The sequence below is a fragment of the Ursus maritimus genome, unplaced genomic scaffold (genome assembly GCF_017311325.1).
Source record: "Ursus maritimus isolate PB19 unplaced genomic scaffold, ASM1731132v1 scaffold_27, whole genome shotgun sequence".
NCBI lineage: Eukaryota > Metazoa > Chordata > Mammalia > Carnivora > Ursidae > Ursus > Ursus maritimus.
In genome coordinates, this window is record NW_024425230.1 from 9,202,938 (window position 1) to 9,230,219 (window position 27,282).

Below are 27,282 nucleotides of genomic sequence, written 5' to 3' on the forward strand. Positions count from 1 at the left end.
TTTGGCCTATATATTCAAGAGCATGTTTTTTAGTCTCCATATATTTGTTATGTTTCCAGCTTTCCTCCTATTATTAATTTCTGGTTTTATACCACTATGGTCAGAGAAGATACTTGGTATTTTTTTTCAGTCTTTTTAAATTTGCTAAGACTTTTTTTCTTTTTTTATGACCTACATGTGATGTATTCTGGAGAATGCTCTGTGTGCACTTGAGAAGAATGTGTATTCTGCTGTTGGTTGGCGTGTTTGTATGTCTGTTAGGTCCATTTGGTCTAAAGTATAGTTCAAATGCAGTGCTTTTTCACTGATTTTTCTATCTGGATGATCTCTTGTTGATAGGTAGGATATTGAAGTCCCCTTCTATTATTGTGTTATCTAATTTTTCCTTCAAATCTGTTAGAATTTGCTTAATACAATTCAGGTGCTCTGAAATTGTCTGCATATATATTATTTTTCTATCTTCTTGATGAATTGACCTCCTTATCACTATGCAGTGACCATCTTTGTCTCTTTTAACCATTTTTGGCTTAAAGTCAATTTTGTCTGATATTAGTATAGCTACTCATATTCTTTTGGTTTCTATTTGCTTGGAGTATCTTTTGCCATTCCTTTGAAATTATGTTTGTCCTTACAGCTGAGGTGAGTCTCTTGTAGCATATAGTTGGGTATTGTTTTTTTAATCCATCCAGCCAGTTTGCCTTTTGATTGGAGAATTTGGTTCATTAACATTTACAATAATTATTGGCAGGTAAGGACTTACTAATGCCATTTTATTATCTTCTGGCTGTTTATAGTTCCATTTTTGTTTTCCTCTTGTTGCCTTCCTATGTAAATAAATGATTTTTGGTAGCAGTATACTTTGATTCCCTTCTTCTCATGTGTATCTGTTGTAGATTTTTGTTTTGGAGTTCCCATGAGGTTTACATAAAAATTCTTATAGATATCAGAGTGTATTTTATGCTAATACCAATTTAATTTGATCACATATAAAAAAAAACTATCCTCTCCCCCATTTTACATTTTGATGACACCATTTACATTGTTGATTGTGTATCCATTAACAAACTGTCGAAGCTATACCTAGGTTTCATACTTTTGCCTTTTAATCTTTAGATGAGTCTTTGTCTGACACATCACCATATTAGCAGTGTTAAGGTATTCTAAGTCTGATTCTTGTCCTTACCAGTGTGCCGTGTATCTCCATATGTTTTCAGGCTACTAATTAGTATCCTTTTGTTTCATCTTGAGGGACTAATTCCTTTTAGCATTTCTTTTTTATAATTTTTTAAAAATTTCATTAAAGTGGGCTTGTTAAAATATTATTTTATGATATAATATAAAATATAAAATAAATATTATTTAAGTTGGAGAAGGACCCCAACACAGGGCTTGAACTTACAACCCTGAGATCAAGACCTAAGCTGAGATCAACAGTCAGACACTTAACCGACTGAGCCACCCAGGCACCCCCCAGCCCTTTAGCGTTTTTTGTTGTATAGTTTAGTGGCAAAAGTTTAGCAGCTTTTATTAGGGAAGATTTTATTATTTATTATTTTTTATATATTATTATATATTTATTATTTAGCATTTCTTGTAGTTTAGTGGCAAAAGTTTAGCAGCTTTTATTTATTAGGAGAAGATTTTATTATTTCACCTTCATTTCTGAAGGACAGCTTTGCTGGGTGAAGTATTTTGGTTAGCAGCTTCTTCCTTTCAGCATTTTGAATATATCATCCCACTCTCTCTTTGCCTGTAAGATATCTGGTGAGAAATCCACTAAGAGCCTTATGAGGGTTCCCTTGTGTGAGAAAATTTTTTTTCTCTTCCAGCTTTTAAAATTCTGGGTTTGGTTTTAGAACATTTCATTATTATGTATCTTGGAGAACATTTTGGGTTGAAATTTTGTGGTGACCAAGCTTCATGAACTTGGATGTCCAGTTCTCTTCCCATGTCTGAGAAATTCTCAGTCATTATTTCTTTAAATAAGCTTTTTATTCCTTTCTCTCTCTCTTCTGGGACTCCAGTAATATGTGCATTGTTTCTTTTTTTATATGTTAGTCACCATACAGTTTCTTTTGATTGTGTCCCATAACTCCTGTAGGCTTTGTTCCTTTTCATTATTTTTTCTAATTGCTCTTCTAATTGTTTAAATTCAACTGATCTGCCTTCTCGCTCAGTGCCTCTCTCTTCTATCTGTTCAACTATGCTGCTGAAACTATTGGATTCTTCGGTTCATTGTAGTCTTCAGCTCCAAAATTTGGTTCTTTTCTTTGTGGAGCTTCTCATTTTGTTCTTGTATCATTTTCCTCATACTGTTGAGTCATTTATGTGTTCTCTTGTAGCTCTGAGCATCTGTACTCCAATTATTTTGAATTCTTTGTCGGGCAATACCTGCATCTCTATTTCTTTGAGTCCAGCTACTGGACTCTTCCTTTGGTAGAGACATGTTTCCCTCACCTCTTCCAGACTTTATGGACTGATTTTGGTTAGAGAAGCCTTTAACTTGCAGATGGGGCGCACTGGATCATGTTGTGACCCAGGTCTAGTGGTGCAGGGCAACAAATGCAGGGGTGCGTGGTAGCAGTAGGTCTAGTTGGAGCATGGCTCTTTGTCTCAAGCCCCCTGGGGTCCGCACTGTTGGTAACAGCGTATTCCTTGGTGATCACTGCAGGGGTCTGCAGTGCCTGGAAGGGCTGTTGGGCTTCTCAGCCATGTCTCTAGAACCAGTAAGTAGCTAGGGACCAGGGCAGGCAGCATTGGTGGATGGGGCCAATGTTGTGCACACACTCTATTGTGCGGGGCCAGCTGTAGGCTCCTAGGTAGTGACAGAGGTCACTTGCAGACAAAGTTGTAGCGATGGGTGTCAGGGCAGGGAGCAAGGGCTAGGGCCAACTATGGGCTCCCTGGCATTGGCAGAGGGCCAGAGTGTCAGCGTGCTGCCCTAGGACTTCACACTCTAGCCCTGGGCGCACACAGTGCAGGGGAGGTCAGTGACAGGGGTCAGGTTTCAGAAAAGGTGGGTGAGGCCATGCGGGGTCCTCAGCAGGAGGGACTAGCTGTAGCTGCAGGTGGGTGCGGTGGTGCTGGCAAGGAACAGGAGGCAGGGCTCCCCTGTGGCCCTACTGGGGGCGCTCACGCCGGAGGAGCAAGTGGGTGTGGTGATGCCGGCCAGTGACAGGAGGGCTTAGTAGTCCTGTAACAGGGTCAGTTTCCTGGTTCTGATAGTGGGACGGTGGTTATGTAAATGTTAACACTAGGGAAGGCTGTGTGAAGATTTGGAAACGATTATTTTTGCAACTTTTTTGTAAGTTGAAAGTTCAAAGTTTAAAAAAAGCTTAAACAGGGGAGGGAGTATACAGTGAAACCAATTAGTACAACTGTGATTTGGATTTTCGTCCCCAGCTGCCTTCAACTGCTTTGGTTCAGAGTGAGCAGGCAGATGATGTCAGAAAGTGAAGTCTAGGACACGTTCTTGAAAGCTGGGTGAGCTGCGTGTCAGTTTGGGTCGTCTGGGAAGCAGACACAGATGCAGTTGGGAGCGCAGATTTCTTGCAGGAGGGAAGGGGCGCACCCCGGCTGTGTGCAGGCATTGGCTGGGGGCTGGCTGAGAAGCGCCTGTCCTCAGCTCACACCCTGGGACAGCTGGGGCCCAGGGCTCACCTCTCGCACGCTGGGCTCAGCACCGGCCGCGGCGCAATGGCACTAGTCCACCGGTCCCTGAGAAGCCCCTCTCCTCAGTGTTCCAGGTACCTCTGCGGAAGCCCCGCACTTTTTGTGGAGGATGGGAGGACACACGGGTGTCCTCAGTTCTACAGCTGGATGGTGCTTGGACCCCTACGGACCGGCCGGGCGGAGGAGAGCGGCCGGAGCCATCCAGCTGGCGGAGGGGCTCCAAGCGAAACTCCCCTCGGGGCTGCTGCGGCTCGGACACAGAATCAGCTCCCGCGCAGGCTAAAGCCTCGTGGGGGTGGGGGGGGCGGCACCCGTGGGAGCAAACTAGGAAATCGCAGTGCATTGATTTTAAGTAGCTGCAGCTGGGATTAGACTATTTTTAGCCACAGGACTCAACCAGCTTTCAAACCCTGCTAATAAGAGCTTCACTGTAGCCAGTGAGTAAAACCAGCAGAAAAATTTAGCTTTTCATTTAACTGACAGCAAGAATCGGCTCAGTTAGGAGCTGGCTTAGAAGGCAAATCCATGGAAGAGAACACTTCCCACTGCCAAGTTGAAGATACGTTTCACACCTGTCACTTTTGAAAATCATTTAGTAAATCTGTCTTCTGCTGCCACTCGCTCAGTATTATGTGTGCATTTTGGGTAGACAGAACTTGCTATCATTTGATTCTAACAGAAATCCCCGCCCCATAGTATATCCTGCAAGCAGTTGTTAGCGGAGCCCGAAGGGGCTTACCCGATCCACACTGACCGCAGTAACAGCCAGGCTGGCCGACGCTGGGCCCTGGATCGCCCGCTGCTTCCTTCGGGGACCCGGGGGGCCCAGGAGGGGAGGCCTCAGGAGCAGCTATGGGCAAGGCTGGCGAGATGCCACTGCCGTTTCCTGGACCAAGCCTCAAAGTAAGTAAAGGGGATCTGTAGGTGGAAAAGGCCTTTGTGAGGGGAAGGGACAGGAGAGGCATCCGGGGGGAGGGAAGGGGACGACTGGCGGCAAACATGACAGAGGCTGGAGTACACAGGAAAAGCCAGTCCGTCTTTACTGTAGTGAGTGCAGGATACAAATAGTTTACAACAACCTCTAGCATTTTCTTAACCATTTGATAAAAAGTTCACTATAATATTTATTGTATAATGAAGAAAAAACAACACATTCAGGGAAAAATTGAGATTAACTTATTTTTCTTAAAAGGTTCATCTCAAGGATGGCAACAAAGTCCAGCTTGTGCCGCCAAACGGTTTTACATGATCAAACCGTGTACAGCTTTTGTGTGAACTGTTGACTACAAACATTTACCAAATACATAAATCTCTTTTTAAAAAAGCCATTTTAAATATAGCAAAGCAGTGTCTTCTTGCACAGCAAAGTGAAGAAAGTTTCTACAGAGAAATAAGAGTTTTACATTTGTAAAATCTTTTTCACATTCTAATCCTCTAGCTTCTTACGACCCAATGCCAGGAGTTTTCTGGTTCCTTATTTACTATGTATTTCTTGTGCGCATGATGGTTAATACAGAAAATAGGTTAATGCTTTACTAGTTGTCCTTATAGTTAAAGGAAATGGTAAAACATATATTGTTCTCTTAGAACAAACCCCTGACTTAGTCTCTAACACAATGGACATAATTAGGGCTCAAAAGATGGAGTTTTGATCGGGACCATCTGCAGACACACAACGGTGACTCTCGCTCTCAGTGTAGGGCCAGTTAGCGCACTGAGGAAGGACAGCTGTTGGAGACCGTACTTGAACCAGTGCAGCGTCCTCTTTTTTTGTTTTTGTCTTTTAGTAATAAAATACTTCATCTGAAGGATAAAATTTTTTTGTGATGGTGTCATACAAAACACACGAGTCTAAAACGGTAAGAAAAGTCAGTTCTAAAGAAACACCATTCGTGTCTTCCCCACTCTGAGCTGGTTTCCACCAGGAGACGTGCATGTGTACGTGTCTGAACATGGAGTCTGGGTGAGGGGTGTCTGTCAAGTCAAGTCCATATGCTCCAGGTCACACTGGGCAGACAGGAAAAGGGTTAACAGTCAAATATTCACTTCCTGAAAACGGAACACATTGTTACTTGGTCAGTGTAATTGAAATACAAACTCCGAGCCTCGTGTAATAGTATTTTAGAAAACAGTAGTTGTACTGATTATAAACCTGCATAGAAAGAAAGACTATTGAGATACAGTCAGAAAAGCCATCTCATAAGGCACACAAGAAAATAGACAGTAAATGCGAATGTGGTAACTCCTATTCCAATGTACAGCAGAAGTTCATGAACGTGCATGAATAGTAACGAAAGAATCACTTAACACTTTCAAAGCTATAAATGGTTTACAAAGTGGTAAGGATTATCTTGGAAATTCAGTGTTGGGAGACTGTCTTGTTTCAATCGGGTGTGACCTTATGAAGAAACGTGCCTGTATGCAGTTCAGTAAAGTAAGTACATTTTAAAGAGAAACTAATCCTTTCTGAATTAGAGCCTAACGGCCATACTGACAAGAGGAGACAGCACGTCACCCTCCCTTGTTCCTACCCAAACTGTTACTAAAACCGAATTCCATGTTGTAGCTGTGAACACCACAGGTTTCCCCTGTACCTAATACCTATGTGTCAGTCAGGAAATCTGGCTGCTGATTTGTCACAAATAGCATATGAGGAAAATGTCAGAAGGAAGGCAATTTAGGGGGAAAAGCAAAACGTAAGTAAAAAATTGTAGGTAGCTGCTCAACATTAAGTTTGAAATACAAAATAGCAGCAATTTTTAAACCCTTATTTTGAGTTTCTCAGGAAAGGGTGTATTTAAAAATCTATGATGAAAGATATACAGGACTTTGAATTTTGTTTGTGGCACAAGCCCAGGAAACGGACGAACCCGCCATCGTGGCTTCATTGTCCTCCCGCAGGAGGCAGGCCTCGTTCAAAGGCTAAGCTGAGTGCGGCCCGGATTTCATGAGGCCGGCGAGCCGTGCCAGCCAGCGACGTGCCCGTGAGAGTTTCTCCCCACACCCAAGTGCCCTTCCGAGGCCCAGAGAGTTCTGAATGGTAGTATTTTGTAACCAGCTGCATCATTCTGTTTTAGAGGGGCCAGGAAAAAAGATCCCTTCCCCCGCAAATATTTTTCCCTAATCGTTTACCACTTATAAAACCTTTGTGCTCATCTATTTTGCCATGTTCTCTAATATTAAATTAGGTCAGCTTTTTCTACTATATTTTTTTTCCTCACAAAAGGCAAGTTTTAAATAATGCCTTATAAAATCTGTTACAACACATTTTATATTTATGCAAGATGAACTTAACACCAGTTTTTTTTGCCACTTTGCTATTTATGTACACACATAAAATATATAATGATGCCCAACCCGTACAGCACGAAGATTACAACGTAACAGCACACATTCACCACCAGTGAGGGAGAAACCCCGTTATACAACCCTCTGAAAAGGCTGGGCTAATAATTAAAATCCAAAGTACAGTATATTTAACAAAATAGTCAATATTAAACAGTGAATACTCTACTTAATAAGGATCTCGCCTTTTCCCCCCAAATTGGCGGCAATCCACAAAAATATACTTTTTAATCTGGTGACCATACAATACATAGGTACTTACACCAAAGGTGATAATATATTTAAGATGCTATATACACAAAAGAGTTTGGCTCAACTTTTAATTTACATATAGAATAATAAGTGTTCATGGCTTTTTTTTTCCAAGGTTCTGCTTGCAAGATATTTTTGTTTGTTTTTTTTTCCCCCTCTTAAAATAAAACTAAAAAGTTAAAACAAGATAAAGCTATTCTCTTAAAAAAAAGTTACAACATACAGCTTTGGCTTATATAAATAATTCATAGCAGAATGTGTTCAAAAGTAGTGAATATAATTTTATATATAGTCATCAATTCATAAGGGTGTTTTCTTTCATATAAAATATACATGAGCTAAAATCAGTTTCTTTAAGATATGAATGTAAAAAGAAACTTCTGACATAGTCCAATTATAACTTAATATATTAATTTATTTTGTTAATGCTCTATATTTCTAGGCTAGTATTTTCTGAATATCTCATGCGTGTTTTCTACTCTCTCTCTTTTTTATTACCTAAAGATCACTTCTTTGACCCAATACATTTTTGCACGTGCAAAACAGTTATGTGTGGGGCTTTTTTGTTTTGTTTTTTTTAAAATATCAACAGCCCTTCCCATGCACCCCTCTGCAACAGAGACCCATGCCAGGCTGGGTGATTAATATAAATGACATTTTATGTACAGTATTGCTTTCTTGGTTCCTGCTTTTCTACTGCTCTGTTCTACAAAGCATTTTTCTTAAGTAACTACAGTCACTGCACAGTTAAATAAAACAAGTAGGGGCCCTCTAGGTTTCTGCAAGCTAGTGTGGGAGAATTATATATGGGTACACGTTTCTCTGCAAAAACTGGTTATCTTATGAAACAAGTAGTCCAAGGAAGTGCCAGACTAGACTCTGCCTACAGGGTGCTTTTTGTTTGCCATGGGAAGCACATCCGCAGATCTACGAGGCAGGTAAGTGCCCGATTCTGTATGCAACACACACCCACACATACACACACTCACGCCCACATACATATATATATAAAGGGATATATATGTATGTATGTACATATAAATATAGTTAACTCATGTCCTTATTTACCGACGTAGATATGTAGGGCAGTTCGCTGCAGGATCACGAAGTACGAACGCCAGCCCGGGAGCCTTAGGTCACCCACGCGTCCATCCTCATTCGCTTGACGGAAGGGCTTTCTCTGTCCTCTGTGGTGGGGGGTCGGCCAAGCACGATTGGAGAATGGAAGTCGCCCCGTGGATCCTCGCGGTCACTACCATCATAGGAGCTGCTCGAGCTGCTCAGACTGTCCACAGGGGAGCGCCCCATTTCCTGCCGGGGCTGGGGGGGCTGGGGGGGCTGAGGCGGCGGCTGCTGCGGCTGCGGCTGTGGCTGCTGCTGCTGGAAGCCTGACGGGGTCATTCGATCCCGGGGAGGTGAGATTGGTTCTGACTTAATGTTGATGTTTTGGTTGGTATTAATGGATAAATTCGAACCCTGAGATAACTGCCCTCCAGCCCTGAGGAAAGAAGACGTTAGACGGTTGGTGAGTGCACCTGCATAACGGGAATGCTGCTGCAGCCACCGTCTGATGGAAAGCCTGCCGGAACTCCCCAAGACTGGCGTTAATGACCTCTCCGTGGAAGAACAAAAAGCAGGAGGGCTGAGTGCGCTGGTGGCTACTGCCCCTGCCCACACCCCGGTCCTTCCGCAGGTGCAGGAGCCGACACGGTGTGTCTGATGCTGCGCGTGGACCAGAACGGGAGAGGAACGCCACAGCCCCCTGCGTTCGGCGTCCTCTCTTTCTTGGTTTCTTCTCTGCTCTGGCCCTGTGTCTACTCTCACGGCAACTCGAAGGCCGTCACCTGACCCTAAGTTCCGGGTGGGACACCGCCTCCGACAGGCTGACCTGCTCAGAGTAGCGGAGTGTGTGTACAGGCTTCTGCCCCAATCCAAGCGCCAAGCCATTTCCACTTGTGGTGTGTTCATTTAGGATGAACAGACCCCCCCGAGGGCCAATGGGCAAAGAAAAGGAAGGAAAATCACCTTGGCTTTCTCCACGCACAGGAGGGGAGGAACAGCAGGGGTTGGGTATCTTGTGTGTGAATCCGCTACTGGGTTTCATGTGGTTGATCCCAGCCTGCTTCTCACACCGCAGCTCACCAGGAAGAGTTCAACGAGAGAACATTGCTTATGGGCAGGGCGAGGGGACAGGAGTGAGAAGAGCTTACGGTGATGCCCAGGGGGATCCGAGAGCGCTAGCAGGGGGAGAACCAGGACGAATGTAGCATCTCAGAAGAGGGGACACAACAGCAGACCCAGTTGGCTTCCATGAGGGTTGGCTGCTTATTTTCCTATTCCCTTTGTCTACTAATAGTCACCAAAGCAAAAAAAAAGTGTGAGAGAGTGTGTGTGTGTGTGTGTGTGTGTGTGTGTGTGTGTAGGGGTGGTAGGTGGGCCTGAATACCTTTAAGTTGCCTTTCATCAAACACTGGAATCAGATATAGGGGTGGGGAAGGAGGGGGGTGGGACTAGGTGGCTTAATGGTTGGTTGGTAGGTAGAAGAGAGGTGCATGTGGGTGACGTCTGTGCCTCAGTATCCCTTGGTTACTATTTGAGTCTCTCTACCTCCACAGCAGAGAAGCCCGGCTCCCCAGATCTCCTCAGGGAATGCTTAGTTTGATCAGTATCCAAGCTATTATCTAGAATCACGTAAAGGAAATATTTTCTCCAAACACTTGTACCACATAAAAAAGAATCATTCTAGGATAGTCTCATGACAGTAAACAGCACAAAAGACTGTAACCGATAGAAAAGTCAAGTGCAGGGCCAGGAGGAGAGATTCGGGGACAATTTCTAGTTACTCACACCAGAGAGCTGAGGGCTGCTTGTCCTAAATGGTGCTGCTGCCAGGCCGACACCTGTCCCAGGGACAGCATGCCCGGGGAGTTGAAGCCCTGCAGGGCCGACAGGTCCGCGCTAGTCAGCGAGTAATCTAGGACAAGGGAAGAAGCGTTACTCGTGTGTGAGAGCAGGCCCAAGCAAAATCTGTTTTTCACAGAGTAGCTCCAGAAGTTCCCCGGTTGAGAGAAGCCAGGTATTTCTTAACATAAAACACACAGGTCTAAACCCACAACAGTTTTTCTTTGGGGAGGTTTCCGGGTCCTAGCTGCGTTCGCTTCTCTGGGATCATATCTCAGTAAAGTCAGTCTCAACTCTGTACTACATGTTTACAGTTTCCCATCTCACAAAAAGTTGAGACCCTTTTTCCAGACTTGTAAATAGAGATGACGACAGGGCCGTCGCTGAGGGATGCGCGTACACAGCTGTCGTCCTACACGGGCCCGCCGCTACCCCCGGGAGAAGGAGCGACAGAGTGGATGGAGCTAGAGCAGCAGCTCTTCTCTTCTCCAAGTACAAGGGGAGCAGGAAGGACACAGCACCCCTTCTCATGCAGGGCCGAGTCGGTGGCCCAGAGAAGACGTTATCGCACAACTGACGAACGGCGGTCGTTCACAGTACACGGCTGTCAAAGAGCCCCGCCTGCGTGCAACACAACTTCAAGTTCAGGAAAAAACTTGTGTGTGACAAGAGCATAATAGGGACTACAGCTCATTTCCCTGAACACCACGACTCAGGACATTAGGTTTCATCCACACATCGGGTTATTTTGGTTCTTCATTAACACTTGTCTTTTCCATTTAGTTTTAAAGAGAGGTGGCAAAATCTCTTCTACTTTCAACTGCTGCTTCAGGTCTCGAGAGGTATTTAAAGAAGCTGGTCTTCCTAGTGAGTTAACATTAACAAACGAGGGACTCAGTGGAAGGAACACAGCCGGTGCTCAGGACTCTGCCGCGGCGCCCTCGGCAGCCCCCCGCCCCCAGCTCTAGGTCCCTGCAAGCACCTCCCTGGTATGTCCTTCGGATGTCTCTCCAAACACCACAAGATCTGACACCCGAACTGGACTCATCTCCTCCAAACCTGCTCCTTATCCGAATAAACGGCACCGATCTTCACCTCACTGGTCGTGCCAGAAACCAGTGGGTGCTCTTGATCCTTCTCTTCTCCTCCCGCCAACCAGCAAGGCTGGTCGGTTGTCCGTGTTGTCTCTCAAGCCTGCCCGTTTCACCAGCGCTCCTGCCAAACTCTGGTCTAAGCCATCAGGACCCATACTTGGGCCACCGTGCGGCCTTCTGTGTGGTCTCCTGCACGCAGCTGTGCCCCTCCGAGCACTAGCCGAAGTGATCTTCAAATAACAGATACGCTCACGATACCTCTCTGCCTAAAGCTTTCGGGCTTCTCGGTGCTCTCAATATCCCAGACCTTCCATGTGGCCCGTAATCGTTCCTTAGCTCTATGGTTTCAGCTCTGCGCACCCTGCGCCATCCCCAGCCCTCCAGCGACGCTCCTGTCTGCTAGTCTTCATACACAGTGCTCCCTTTCCCTGGAACGTTCTCCCTGCTCTGCCTGGCTGAGTCATGTGTGCCACTGAGTGACGCTTCAACACAACTCTTAATACGACTGTAATCAATAGCTCCTAGAGCCGTCCGTCCTGTGTCTCTCCCCTGGCAGGCCCTGAGTTCCACTGCGAACTATACACTCTTGTGTGCCCGGCCCGGTACCCGCCACAAAGCAAGTGTTCCATAAACATGTGTTGAATGGACGCGTGAGCAGGTCTGTGACGCTGGGGGTGACCTTCCTGACACGCACGAGGGAGCACCCGGGATTCCTTTACATAAAAACTGTTGTTTTTTGAAATGTTGCTCATCTCTTCATCCCTTTCCTGACCATTTGCATGAGTCTGACTCTATGTACAGAAGGGCAGGTGACCTACTACAGAAAGATGAAAACGGACATGTGTTTAAAAAGGGCCACTAAAGACAGTACAAATAATATTTTTAAAAATTAAACCAAATACATGCTCCAAAAAAGAGCACTGAGACTAAATCAGTAACAAGAAGGAATGAGACTGAGGCCAAGTGATTGCTGGTTTTGGGAGAACTGGACTCCGTTTTTATGTTTTGGTCATTCCTTCTGGACTTTTAAAAAACAAGTTCTTGCTAACCCACTAGCATTCCGAAAAGCACACACAGTGGAACTTCTGTGTATCCCGGGAAACCTGTCACGAAGTGCTCCGGAAACCGCTCTCGCGTTAAAGCAGTTCCAGCCCCACCTTCTCCACCGGTGCTCCTCGGAACTTTCGGCTCCTACACTTCCCTCTTTCCTCACGTTCTCAAGTGCGTCTAGAGCTCAGACTGCTCACGCAGCCGCTCGGGCCTCCCCTCCAGAGCTGCCGCCTCGGGTACATCCTGTCTCCCCAGCTGGCATGAATCTGGGACAAAAGCTCTGGGCCTGGCGTCCTGTCACCCGTACGGCTGGTGATCGCTGCAAGGACACCCAACCTCTATCACTGTGTCATCTCTTGCTTTATTCTAGGTTCGCACTTAATAGATCCGCACATTTCCTTCACATGGTTAGAAAAGCTAAGTGGACACTTTCCTAAGAGGCTTTCTTTTTTCAACAAAACCTTTTAAAATTCTGTTTTAAATGAACTACATGGAATTAAAGTGACAATCGAATGTATCGATGGCCTCAGGGAGCTGCAGACAGCAGTGTGAAAGCACCGCGCGAAAGCGTTTACTCTGAAGTCTAAAATTAGAGCATTTTTTATTACAGTCCACTCGCGAGAATCACGAAAGGATGAACGCCCTGCACTGCGGTCTGCGTCACGACAAGGTGTCACTTAACTCTTTCCTGCTCTCCTTCTGCCTCTGAACCTCAGGTGTTGGGCTCGGCGGGTGAGCGCGCGAAACCGCCCGGCCTGCCTCTCCTCGGCCGGCCGATCCGGGGGAAGCTGCTGACGCCGGGCCCCCGCGGACACCCGCGTGGCTGGCAGCGCCCCTGCAATCCGCAGCGGTGCCAACTTGGCCGAACAGACCCCCGACACAGGCTCCTTCAAAATGAAATGGCTAAGTAAACATAAATGAGGGAGGAGCTCCTCTCAGAAGGGAGGACCGACCGGCTCTGAGGAGAAACAAGGAAGGTCCTGCTTTTGCTCCTGAGGCACAAAGGACGGAAACTACAAAAGGTAGCTGCACAGAGGAAAACACAACCTGCCTGGCGCAGCTCCACATGGGCCACATTCCGGGGTCCTGAGTCCAAGGGGAGTGCGTCCTTCCCCCCGTGCGTGAACACAGCACGAGAAAAACCTCTCACGTTGACAGCCTGGAGCGGGCTAGTGTCACGAGAAACGACCGAGCAAAAGCCAAGCAGCAGTCGCGCGTCCCCCCTGGTTTGATGCACGGGCCGTAATTCTGGGAACGGCTACGTGTTTCTTTGTCAGGGGTAAATAAAAGTTGAAGCTGGGAAATCATTCTACAAACAACGTATTTTTTTGTACATCTTGCTAACCTTTGTGTTTCAATACACCCAAACGTGTATCTAAAGAACTGGAAATAATGTATTTCAATCAACGTACTTTAAAAAAAAATCACAAAAGCACATGTTGATCACAAAACAAAGAATCAGAATCCACAAAAGGCGAGAGAGCAGGCTTACCAGTGTTGTAGGCGGTCGGCATGGCCGAGTACACAAGTCCCTGCGGAGGCAAGCTCGGGGTGGTCACAGACACGACTGGGGTAGCTAGAGGCTGAGTGGCTTGAGAACTGCTTATCCTCTGGGTATTCTGTGAGAGAGCAGAAAAAAGTGTCATTATCTGAGTATTTATATTCAGGCTTGTATTTTAAAAATAACATTCAATTTAAAAGTGACATTTTTCACAGTTTTATGATGTGAATGTCATTATTTCTTAAAGCAGTGATGATGTGAAAAAAAACCCTTAAAAATACTAATGGGAACAACTAAATATTTAATTTCAAGGGACATAGTTTTACATTAATTATTCATTTTCCCTTGTCTCTCATAGTGTTTACGGATAGCAAGGATATAGCCTTAAAACAGAAATTTGCATCATGGGTGAGAGCGCTCTGATGTGTTACCATAAATGAGGACTTGCTGGCCCTACAAATACCACCAGGCTGCCCAAAATCACACATCTCGGTTTTCGAGACTTGAGAGCCCAAAGTCATTTGTGTCCTGAGAGTGTGCGTCCATGAGTTAAGGGATCAAACCTACTCATATTTGCAGTATTCACATGTCAACATGGCGTTAAGTCTTGGCTTACTGAAGCACAGCTTGCTTTCGGTTTTCCTTCCCTGTGATCCTGCAGTTGCCCCCCCCACCACGCCGTGTGCCCCGCCCCCATACACGCTCAGCTTCTCCAACTGCCACCACCACCCACCCAGTGACCTATTTCTTGGCTGCAGGTTCAGGGACGCATCCCTGCACAGGCTCCCAACTCTTCTGAAAGGAGAGGCTTCGCGTAGAGAGCTTGTGACTAACGTACTTTCCGTAGGCCTGTGAATGGAGCAACATTAAATGCTTGCTGACTGACTCCATCCACACAGATCCTATCTACACTGGGAATGAATTTAAAAAAACCAACGACTGCATAATCAAGTCAGCCTGAGACGGGCGCTCCTCTGGGTCGGGGGATCATCATCTGGGGATGCTCCAAAACCGAGACCAGAGAAAGAGAACAGACTCCACGATCCATGAGGTCAGCAGCCAAGAAGGCCAACGCACAGCCACTCCAGGGTTATATATACATGGTTTTAATGAAGAAGTTACAGCCTGATAGCAGACATGCGGGGGTCTAAGGCATATCAGTAAAAGTACAACTCAGTGCCCTTGAGATCAGAGAGAGTGTGATTCGGTTTTCCCTCAGATAAGGGCCTTTGGCTAGATTTAGATACTTGAATGTTGATCATCTGATAAGGATCCAGATCCCAGTTTATTTCATTTTAGTCTGTATTTTCCTCCCAATCTTAAATTTCTATTCTAATTAAGGAAGACCATTCAGTATGCGGTTATAGCACCTGAGTTTTTGTTCCAAATTCGCTTCTTCCTAAGCAGGGGGAATCATTTCACCTCTCTGAACCTCTTTGTACAGCAGGGAAGATGCTGGTCTTTCTGCTGTCTGCCCTGTGAGCTACCGCGAAGCTCTCGTGAGCCGAGACGCAGGCGGTGCTTTGGGAACTCAAGTACTATCCAAATGTCAGACAGTAGCCCTAAACGATTGTCCCAAGAAACGCTCAGGCCCAAGATTTCTACCGAACTGGTGGGATCAATTTCTACAAAACTTCGGATCCAGAGGTGGGACCCTGCAGCCACCGCGAAGTCGGGTTGCTTTAGAACAGCACGGCTTCTCAAGTTCTTTGCAGCCTGACGCCCACCAGAAGAGACTTCAGTGGAGGCCCTAAGGCACCTGTTCTTCCTCGCTTTGGGTCAGAGCCATCCAGGATCGCATTTGAGAGTTCAAACCAATCTGAGCAACCTCCTAAATGCTAACAGATTGGGATTATATTTTGGTTCTGACTACAAGGCTCTGCATTTAAAACTGATTAAGCTTTAGAGTCTGAATCAGCTTAAGTTTTAAAGAATATGAACTGTTTACAGTTTTTGGTTATGTATTCGTTTCTCAATTACAAATATTTTTGATTTCTTCATTTTGTAGTTTGCAAAGATTTAGACATTTATCTTGGAGACTCTGTAACTGGGGGGTGAACTTTAAGGGAAGTAGGCAGAAGTCAATAGATGGTAACTGGGAATACATTTTCATCTCAGCATCAATCTAATAATATTAATGAATTTTTGAGGTAGAGATATACTTTGGACTTAATCTGTTCTAAGATTTGATCACTGGGAACTCCAGAGTCAGATAATAGGCGAAAGAACACAGCATGACCCAGTTTGGCCTGGCTCTATCCATGCCAGGGCTTCATCTCCATGGCAATCTCCTGGCATGACCTCAGAAGGGGTGGTGTGTGTGTGTGTGTGTGTGTGTGTGTGTGTGCAATAGTGAACTCCAATATATCGGTTCCGTGCATCAAAGCTCCTAACCTCACTAGCATTGATTTTTCTGAGTAAGAGACTTGTGGGACCACTAGAGGGCAATATACTGCTACAGAATTAAGGAAGCATTTATGACAACTTCCTAAGGGTAAATAGTCTAAGACAAATTATTTAACTTGAATTATAAATTTCCATTTTCTAATATTACCGTATCACTAAGTATTTCCCCAGAAGAAAGTCTAAATCTGCACCTGATATATTCCAACACCACAACTGATGGCAGACTAGTATATTTTCGGTTACTAAATACAAAACCACATCTAAAACTGTGAGTGATCACCAAGTTAAAGAATGACCTCTTATTTTAAGGACAGAGCACAGACAACCTTATCTAAAAAGACAAAAACTGTGCAAAACACACTAGCATGCATATATATATAATAAAATACAAATAAAACCGACAGATGCCCTCCCCCCCCATGCTCTCATGCAATCTGAACCCTTGTCCATGCTACAAACTAAACATTTTCAAGTTTTTCCCCCTTAAAGTCACCAATGAACAACTGACTTTGAACTTATATGATCATTTCTGTGAATTTTGGGCTTTAGTTCCCAAAGAAAGATTAAATGAAAGTTATTTTTAGTCAAATTTATTTTCTAGAAGAAAAGCCAATAGAAATCGTTTGTTTTAGAAAAAAAGGTAATAGCTACTTTTAACAAGAGTATGTCCTGATAGAAAAAAGTAAATTTGTGTATATTAAATTAAAGACATTCCTTTTAGCAAACAGGGAACCCCCTTATGGTTCAGATCATCTCATGCAGTATGAAATAATTCCAACTCTGAAAAAGGTGACCTCACCAAAAATGATGTAATCTTTTTGAAAGAAAGAGAAATAACACAAGGCCATGTGTTACAATCTGAGGAACTTTTGAGGGTGAAGTCATTTTCTAAAAATTTGTTAATAATTTGGGGAACTATATAAGGTATTTTGTATCTTTCCTTAAAAGAAAATCTTTAACAGTGTCTTGTGGTCATTGACAGCTATTGTTTTTAAAGGCTCTGTTCCAATGTTCCCTCCAACAAACAAAATGGGTCAAGATACACAATTATAAACAGAAAAACTAGATGGCCTCTGTAGAACCAGATGGTTCAATTATGAAAAGTGCTTGGACAGTGTTTAACAACAGCAAGAAAAACTGTGTAACAAAGGGAACACTGGTTAGATCAAAACATTTGAGAGAATTAGTACTTTCTAGATCTTTCGCAACTCCCCTCAAGCAGAAACGCGCACTCACCAACTCCAATTCCTCTTCCTCCGACTGCACTCAGCACAGGAGAGGGATACAAGAGTTACTAAGACTGCTGATACTCAAAAATAAAATATTTCTTTAGAAAAACATGTTACTTGGACACTAGCAGTTGCTTGGAACTCTAAAGAGATGATTAAATATATGCAATGAATACAAATATAAATTATTTATTATCTCTCCACTGGTAGCTGATTTCAGAAGAAAGATTCTGGAGATACTCTCGGGCCAGGCTTTAAAGCCGCCCCTGCTCCCGGCTCCGTCTGCTCCTACGCGGGCCTCACCGCACACGACCAGGCTCCTGCGACCGCGTTTTAAAGGAGTTCCTAATCCTGATACCAGGTGATCCGTGAAACCTCGAGAGTACTTGATCCTCCCATCCCTAGCCCACCTGGTCACACAAGGTCATTATTTATCTTCGAGATGCGTGCTCTTTGGTCGGCAGGAGTTATTTTGTTTTCTTATCTTCCACCACAGGTAGCATAGTGTTATGAAACAACAGGAACTCAAACATTTGTTAATAACAGTTCTGAATAACACAGATCGAGATGCAAATACAGCTTTCGTATGCATAATTTCACTGCAGAAAAACCACACGTATGAGGCAAATGAGACTGGAAGAGAAATGAACTGATAAATCACGTCCAGAAAAGAGATAAAGGACACATATTTGCTCCTTTTCTCCTAAGCATTTAGAAGATACTAATAGGCTAGAAATAATCTACTAATTAATTTTTTCTTATTTTACTTGAAGAAGTCAGGCGCCTCTGTCGCTCTGAGGATGGCGTCTTTATGAGCGTTGTTGAGAGGAAACCCCACCCTGAAAGCCCGTTTCCCTCACACGGCTGTGAGGCAGGCAGGCTGCTCTCCGCTCTGGAAAACAATCGCCTGGCCTACCACTGCTATTGCTAATGTGGTAAAATGCTCTTCGGCTGCTGAGTTATGGAGATCTTCACACGTCTCCAACTACAAGATACGCCTGGAAATACTGCGGCTAAGTGCTGTATGGTTTTCACTCGAACCTGCAGGAACAAGGGTGTCAAAGAGTTTATACGGCAAATTTGGAGTATTCTACAGAGATGCTTCATGATCTCTGAAACGAAGACCAGAGAGAACCCTGACTAGTTTCGTCCTTAAATCCTGCAGTTTACTAATAACTCTTATCACCGTATTTCTGAGCTTAAATGAAACCCTCTGTAGTTTGTATTCCGGAAAGACAGTGGCAGGTATTTCCTGGTCCTGAAAGGTGAGCCAAGTGACTATCCAGAATGCCCAAAATGTTTTTCTTTTCGGGGTTGTTATACATGTATGTATTTTTAACTTTGTATCCTGCAATACTTTTACCCTTTGAGAGCAGCTGCAAAGAAAGCACACTATCACATACCACACCCCAGCATCACCCCCACCCAGGCTGACCTCCCAAAGAAACATGAGACGACTGTCAAAACTAACAGAATGAACACAGCAGTAACTAAGGCTACAGGACTTCACTTGGACTCCACCAGTCTTCCATCCAGGTCCTTTTTCTGCTCCAGGACCGGATCCTGCGTCCCACATGCCCTTACCTGTCACGTACCCTTAGTCTCCTCTGGTCTATGACCACTCCCTCCATCTTTCCTCATTTTTCATGACCTTAACAACCTTTGAAGAGTACTGGTTGGATATCTTGTTGAATATGTCCCATAATTTGGGTCTTAGATTTTCTCAGTAAGATAGCATGGGTTTTTGGAAGAGTACCAAAGAGGTGATGACCCTCTTAGCACATCGTATCAGAAGGTTTGTCATTTCATTACCAGTGATGTTAAGCTCGATTGCCTGGTTAAAGTCGTGTCTTGCAGGATTCCCCACTGCAAAATTCCTACTTTTCCCTTTGTAATCAATTATTTGGGGAGAGGCATTTTGAAGCTACGCAAATACTCTGTTTCTCCTTAAACTTCCACTCACTCCTTTTAGCATCCGTTGACCCTGCCTGGCAGCGGTCTGTGTACTGTGGTGATTACAATGATGATTTGCCGGTTCTCTCATTCTTTCTACATGGAATAATTAGAATTCTTCTCTAAGGAAGAGCTGTCCATTCTCCATTTATTTATTCGATCATTTATCTTTATCAGTAACAGACTTGGTATTTTTTTATTCCTTGCGTACTAATCCAACACTACTATTACCTATTTTGTTGCTTAAATCGTTCTAGTTTGGGCCGCTGGAGCTCTTCTGAAAGGCTGGCTCCTGAAACCTTTTCACTGGCACGTCCTTATCCTCTGGCACCCCCAACTCATCCTGTGTTTTCATCGCCCCAGCTCTGTAAGCAAGCATTTCCTCTAAGCAGTCCTGTCTCCTTTTACTGGAGAATGTTTAGAAGCGAAGATCTGAGTACTCGGTGTGCTTGGTTACCAGGTGTCCTTGTCTGAGGGGCCTGTCAGCAGAGCTAGGAAACGTATGATATCTACTATTCATGTGTATGCTCATTTATAGTTCTCTATCTATACATGTAAAGAAAGTTAGTTCATACTGAAACTTCCAACATCCCCCAGAAACAGAGTTCGCTGTAGCCTTCCCCAACCCCCATCCACCCTTGCTTATTTGTAACTTCTTTTTCCCAACAGAGAAACCCAGTGTATTCCGTTTGTGTGTGTGACTGTGTGTAACAAATGTGCCATCTTCAGCGCAATGATTTCCTACAATTTTTTTGTTTTCTCTATCTTGCAGAGTTAAAACAGTTCCCAAAGTTACTGAGAGCTCCTCCCCCATCCCCTTCCGCATCATCCTGTCACAGACTTGTATACGGTTCTATTCATGTGTCACAGTCTGTATCCCGTCTTCAGTTCCCCTGGAATCCTGGTTGATTTTAACTGCACATGGGAACACCACTCTTCGTAACTGCACGGTTTTGTGGGTGTTAACAAAAGCAGAGACTCACATGTACATCCAACAACCCAGGACCACAGAACAGTTCCATCACCTCAAAAATTCACCTCAGATTCCCTTTGTAGTCAGCTCCTCTCTCCATCCCTGGCAACTGCTGAGCTGTTTTGCATTTTCCAGAATGAAATATAAATGGAATAGTCTTTTGGATCCAGCTTCTTTCACTTAGCAAAATGCATTTAAGATTCATCTATACCGCTGTGAATAAATGGCGCGGTCCTTTGGACTGCCGCGCGGTACCCCTTTGGACGGACCACAGTATGTACATCCGTCCATTCATCCGCTGGAAGCACATCCAGGTTGTTCTCAGTTTTTGGCGGCTATGTAAATTCAGATTTCTGTAAGCACAGTTTTCAATTCATTTGGGTAAATTCTCTGGGAGAGGACTGCTGGGTTGTATGACGAGTATATATTTAACTTTGTAAGAAGTTGCTGATCTGTTCTCCAAAGTGCTGTAGGATTTTGCATTCCAAGCACGGATACGTGAGAGTTCTTGTTGCCCTGCATGCTCATCGGAACTTGGCATTTTCGTATTTTGGGTTTTTGTTTTGTTTTTAAGTAGGCCTAAGCGGGGCTTGAACTCACGACTCTGAAATAAAGACCCGAGCTGAGATCAGGAGTTGGACACTTCACCAACGGAGCCACCGGGCGCCTCTGCTTGAGTACAGCGGACACACACTGTTGCATTATGTTCAGGTGTACAATACAGCAGCTCAACAACTCTGTACGTTGCGCTGTGCTCGCAAGTGTAGCTACCGTATGTCACCACACAATGCTGTCACAATACCACTTTTTTTTTTTAAATCTTAGGCATTCCAACAGATGTATAGTTGTATCATCCTGGAAGCAAGTCCCTTACTAGATATGTGATTTGCAAACAGCTTCTCCTAATCTGTAGGCTGTCTTTTTATTCTCTGGATAGGACCTTTTACAGAATAAAACTTTTTTTGATAGTGAAACTATTTTGATAGCATCAATATATCAAAATTTTCTTTATGGATCATGTTTTTTTGCGTATTATTTCTTCCAATGTTTTCTTCTAAAAGTTTCAGAGTTTTGTATTTTATGCTTGAGTCTATGATACATTTTGAGTTAATTTTTGTATAAGCTATGAGTTATATTTTGAGGTTTTTTTCTTTTTAAAGATTTTATTTATTTATTCGACAGAGATAGAGACAGTCAGCGAGAGAGGGAACACAAGCAGGGGGAGTGGGAGAGAAAGAAGCAGGCTCATAGCGGAGGAGCCTGATGTGGGGCTCGATCCCATAATGCCGGGATCACGCCCTGAGCCGAAGGCAGACGCTTAACCGCTGTGCCACCCAGGCGCCCCATATTTTGAGGTTTTATCTTTGCATATGGGTGCTGAATTGTTCCAACAGAGTTATTTGTACCAGCTATCCTTTTTCCACTGAATTGTTTTACTGCCTTTGTCAAAAAACAACTGAATATATTTGTATAGGTCTATTTTCTGGGCTCTCTGTTTTGTCCATTGATCTATGTGCCCACCTTTTTGCCAGCACCTCTTTCATTCTTGATATTGATAACCCGTGCCTTTTCTTTTAATTTGGTCAGCTTGGCTAGAAGTTCAGCAATCAAAAAACTAGGCTTTGGTTTGACTGATTTTCTCCACTGTTTTTCTGTTTAAATTTCATTAATTTCTGCTCTTTTTCTTTTCTTCTGGCTGCTTTGGGTTAAGTTTGCTCTTCCTTCTTGAGTTTATGTAAAAGCTTACTGATTTGGTACCTTTCTCTTTTCTAATATAAACATCTAATGCTATAAGTTTCATATATATATATATACACACACACACACACACACACACACACTTTATAATTTCTCCTGAAATTTCCTCTTTGACCCATGGGCTATTTAAAAGTGTGTTAATTTCTCAGTATATAAAGATTTTTCCTTTCTGTTACGGACTTCGTTAGGATCAGAGAATATAATCTGTATGACTTCGATTCTTTTAAATTTGTTGAGGTTTACTTTATGGCACAGGAAATGGTCTATCATGGTGGATAACCCAAGGGCCCTTAAGCAAAATGTTATGTTCTGCTATTGTGAAATGTTCTATAAACATCTCTTAGGTCAGGTTGATTGAGTATTGCTCAGGTTGTCTAGATCCTTACAGATTTTTCTGCCTCCTTGTTCTGTCAATTACTTAGAGAAGAGCGTTTAAGTTTCCAACTACAGTTGTGGATTTTATTTCACCTTTTAGTTCCATCAGGTTTTAGTTTATGAATTTTTTTTTTTTTTTTTTTTAAAGATTTTATTTATTTATTTGACAGAGATAGAGACAGCCAGCGAGAGAGGGAACACAAGCAGGGGGAGTGGGAGAGGAAGAAGCAGGCTCATAGCGGAAGAGCCTGATGTGGGGCTCGATCCCATAACGCCGGGATCACGCCCTGAGCCGAAGGCAGACGCTTAACCGCTGTGCCACCCAGGCGCCCCTAGTTTATGAATTTTGAAGGTCTGCTCTTAGGTGTGTATACGTTAAAGATACTTATTTCTTGGAAAATGGACTGTGTGAAGTCCTTCTTCATCCTTGATAATACTTATTGTGACGTCTACATTGTCTGAAATTAATATGGCTATACTAGCCTTAATCACAGTCTGTTTTCTCTATCAGCTAACCTATGCCTTTATATTTAAAGGAGGGTTTCTGTAGACAGTGTATAGTATAATCTTCCTTTTCTCAAGCACTGACATTTTGTCTTTTAACTGGTGTTTATGACCATGTTCAGTGTGATTGCTTGTACGGCTGGATTACAATCTACAATCTCGCTAGCTCGATGTATTTGTCCCATGCGTTATTTTTCTTTTTTCTCCCATATCTTGGGCTATTCGAGCATTTTTTTATAATTCCATTTTATCTCCTCTATTGACTAAACCTCTTTTTACATTTTTTTCTGTAGTTGCACTAGGTTTTATAACATACATCTTTACTTAGAGTTCACCTTCAAATAGATATCACATTAGGTGTCGAGTGTGACTTACAATGGTGTATTTACAATTTGCTTCTGTCTTTTGTTGTCCTATATTTTTTTTACATGTGCCATAAGCACAAAATTCATTCCCACTATTTTTGCTTTAGAAAGTAGTGTTCTTTTAGAGCAATTAAAAAGAGAAAGATGCCCAGATTCTGGTTTCTAATACCATTCTCCAATGAAAAGGAACCAAGGTTCCTTGGAGAAATGACTGATTCTAGGACTAGGGCAGGAAATATACAAGATGAGCCTAAAGCATTTCACAGTAACTGAAAAATTTAAAAGTAACCTTCCCCGTTACTCCCCCCCCCCAAAAAAAACCCCACATGGATGAGGGTGTGTTTTCAGAGGCACAGGAACCAACTGAATAGTCCTCAATAGCTAAAGTTGGAATATGAGCAATAGAATAAAACAGTATTGGTAGAACTATATATCACCCGAATTCAGTAGTATTATAACCCAAAATATCAATGTCCGTAAGTGTATATTAATATAAATCATTAAATAAATGAAAGTAAACAGATAAGTCACCTGTTCAGAAGAACTCCCAATAATTTAGGCAGACATTCTGCCCTCCAGGAGGTAGAGCCTAACTCCCACTCCTTAAGTACGGACCTTGCACAGGGACTGCTTTCCAAAGAGGAGAGTATGGAAAGGAAGAAGCGTAACTTTGCAGCAGAGAAACCCATGCAACACTCCATCAGCAAAGTGACCAAGATTAACGTCAACAGTACTTACTCATAATGATACCATGTACCCTTTGTATGGGGTGACAAAAATGGTACCTTCGTTCTGCGGCCTTCCTCCCTGAAACCCATAACCCCAGTCTAATCATGAGAAAAACATGAGAAAAAATCCCAATGGGGGAACATTCTACAAAATATCTTACCAGTACTTCTCAAAACAGTCAAAGTCATTAAAGCAAGGAAAGTCTTAGAAATTATCACAGCCAAGAGGAATCTGAGGAGACATGGCTACTAAATGATGTGGTGTCCTGGATGGGGTCCCAGAACAGAACAAGACTTGTGGTTAAAAACTAAAGAAATCTGAATAAAGTATGGACATCCGTCAATAATAATGTATCAATACTGACCTGTTAGTTGTAACTAATGTACTATACTAATGCAAGATGGTAATAATTGGAGAAACTGGTGTGAAGCATTAGGAGGACATTCTGTCCTATCTTTGTAATCTAAAATAAAAGGTTTATAAAATGTAGGGAAAATGAAATATGTTTTGTCTTCATTTATTTCATTTCCATTGTTCTATATTTCTTTGCACAGATCCAAGTCTCTGCTGGTATCATAGTCCCTCTGACGAAGGACTTCCTTCAGCGTTTCTTGTAGAACAGATCTCTCAGCAATAAGTTCTCCAGATTTTTTGTTTGAGAAAGTTTTTATTTCTCTTTCATTTCTGAAAGACATTTTTGCTGGACACAGGATTCTAGGCTGCGGGTTTCTGTTTTGAACTCCAGCACTTCGGGTTACTCCACTGTTTTGCAGCTTGCATAGTTTCTGAAGAGAAGCATAGTATACATTCTTATCTTTGTTCTTCTCTTTTCTCTGGCTGCCTTTAAGATTTTTTCCTTGTTTTCCTTTGCTTTTAGCCATCTCAATGTGTGTGTATTTGTTCTATTTGGTGTTATTATTTCTTCAAATATTTCTTCTGCTCTGTTCTCTCTTTTTGGAATTCCAATGACGAATACGTTAAACCACCTGATAAGTCCACAGTTCTTGGAGGCTTTGTTCTGCTTCTTGTTTTGTTTTATTCTCACTCTTCCTTCTCTTTGTATTGCCATTTGGGTAATGCTACTGACCAACAGGCCTTTCCGCTTGCCAGGTCTTCAATGCACAGTTTAGTTAACTTAATTAGGAACTGGGCTGGGTTTGAGCTTCACGGGTGCGATGGTCACCCTCCGTGCATCCACGCCGGGCCTCAAATCCCTCCAGGAGGAAGCGAGCGCTGGCTTGCCAGGGGTTGTTCTTTCCCCATTGGCTGCTCCATTATCAGTGTGAAGCCCTCCGCTCTCGGTGCTGTGCCCAGAGCGTGGCTTCTCGGGCACCCGCCGTGCTCCTGGCATCGGCAATGTTCCTGCCCTTCCGCCATGGCTTCAGATATATCTCCTTTTGCCATTTCTTGAGATACAATGGGAGGTCACCGATGCCCGAAGGGTGACACTTTTTGTTGTTCATCTCACAGATTAAGACTTCTGGTCCATAGGACAGAAAGGGGAGAAGGGTCTAGGCAGCACATTTCGTCCCTATTACCGTGGCTGCTCTTCCCCTTCCCCAGCCGTACACCAGAGTGGAGACTTTCTCAGGATGTGTCCAATCTCTTCTGTGAGCACCCAACGGGGTTCGTAGAGAAAAAGCCTACAAAAGACCTCGGACTTCCCCCATGGCACAGCACTAGGGTTTACATGGTCCTGCCAGTGAACACTGGCCTCCAGCAAATCACCGAGCATCGGAGCTGAACTCATGACCTTGTCTTACCTAGACAAACCAGTGCTTGAATGTCCTCTCCCTGTGGTATCTGTCTCTCCCTAGAGTCTGGGCCACTTGGCTGCCATGAAATCTCAGCACTACAATCTACTCAAGGAGAACTGTTGTTGTCTGTCCAACTCGTTCTCCTTGCAAGGCTGGGAACAACAGTTTCCAGCTTTCTATCTCCAAATGAAAAATTACTTGTTTGTTTCTTGATGTAAACGGTTTTGGTCCTGGCTCTCTTTTATATTACCTTGAATAAGTACTGATTCTCCCTCAGTTTCCTCATCTCTACCCAGCCAAGATTATAGCATAATTGACAATCAAATGCGACAATGCATATGAAGATGTTTGAGAATCTATAAAGCATTATATATATGTAGATTATCTAAAGCCTGATGTCAACATCCATTTAGCCAAAAATCAAATAGTGGGTTTAAGCAGCTGCACTGTAGACAGAACACCTGGTGTATCACACTGAATGTCAGTCAAGCAATGCGATACTAGGAATGGTTTTAAAAGTTGCATACATATTCTGATCTTTTTCTATAAGAAGCTAAGGGAGATAAACATAACTCTCCTCTTCTTCATAAACAGAGGAGTCAAAAGCATAAGAGGCTAGAAATAGGAAGACATTGCCAAGGGCTGGGATGGGGAGACCTGTACTCTTTATAGAATTAAATGGGAAGGTTATTTAAGAAGGAATAAACAAAGAAAGATTATTTGGAGAATAACTCATTCAAGTTTTGATGCATTGTTCCCTATTCTACAATGGTTCTCTTTGGTACGTAGAATTTTCTAACAACTAATATAGGTCTCCTACAGAAAAGCATGTGTAATCAATTACTGAAAGTATGCAAAATAGAGATAGAAGAAATATTTAAATCAGGTTTAATTTATGAATTTGGTGTTGGAATCTCTGAGCTAAGATCCCAGCCTGGTAAAATTAAAATTAAGCCTAACAACCTCTCCTCATTTAGCTTTAATTTTAAATAACCACTAAGCATATTTATATCCTGGTTTTCTATAATTTGATTTCCGTGTATTTAAAATAGACCTGTCTCTTCAAACACCGACTTCAAACAGAAATATTCATTAAGAAAGGGTCTAGATTCTCTGGAAGTCCAGAAAATTCTGAACAAAAATATAGACTGGCTGTATTTTTAAAGAATGAGGCTGAAGAAAAGTTTAACATACCAGTGGAGGCATCATGCCCTTGCTTGAAGGAGGGATGACAACTCGAAGATCTGGTTTTCGACTGTTCATTCCAAGATTGCCACCACCTGGAGGAGGGGGAGACTTTGTAGGCATGACTTTGCCTAAACTATTTGCACCAGTAGTTCCAATCAAATTTGGAGAAGCTCTTGAGTTTACGAATCCATTCCCTGGAAAAAGGAAATATTCATTAACATGAAAAGAGC

General features: G+C 43.3%; 1 protein-coding gene across 10 annotated transcripts in view; it reads right to left on the bottom strand.

Annotated features, from left to right (window-relative positions):
- Nucleotides 1-4,687: 4,687 nt before the first annotated feature.
- The window catches only part of MEF2A (myocyte enhancer factor 2A), a 164,948-nt gene continuing 142,353 nt past the window's right edge, over nucleotides 4,688-27,282 (bottom strand). For 5 of the 10 annotated variants that reach the window (XM_040642702.1, XM_040642703.1, XM_040642708.1 and 2 more), the window contains 6 exons: nucleotides 27,059-27,246; nucleotides 17,458-17,481; nucleotides 13,807-13,933; nucleotides 10,117-10,243; nucleotides 8,338-8,767; nucleotides 4,688-5,721 (listed from right to left, as the gene is read on the bottom strand). In XM_040642702.1, coding sequence (XP_040498636.1) covers nucleotides 8,401-8,767; nucleotides 10,117-10,243; nucleotides 13,807-13,933; nucleotides 17,458-17,481; nucleotides 27,059-27,246 — 833 coding nt within the window. In that variant the 3' untranslated portion in view covers nucleotides 4,688-5,721; nucleotides 8,338-8,400. The remainder of the gene's footprint in view (nucleotides 5,722-8,337; nucleotides 8,768-10,116; nucleotides 10,244-13,806; nucleotides 13,934-17,457; nucleotides 17,482-27,058; nucleotides 27,247-27,282) is intronic. The other 5 variants (XM_040642706.1, XM_040642705.1, XM_040642707.1 and 2 more) reach the window with 3 other exon arrangements.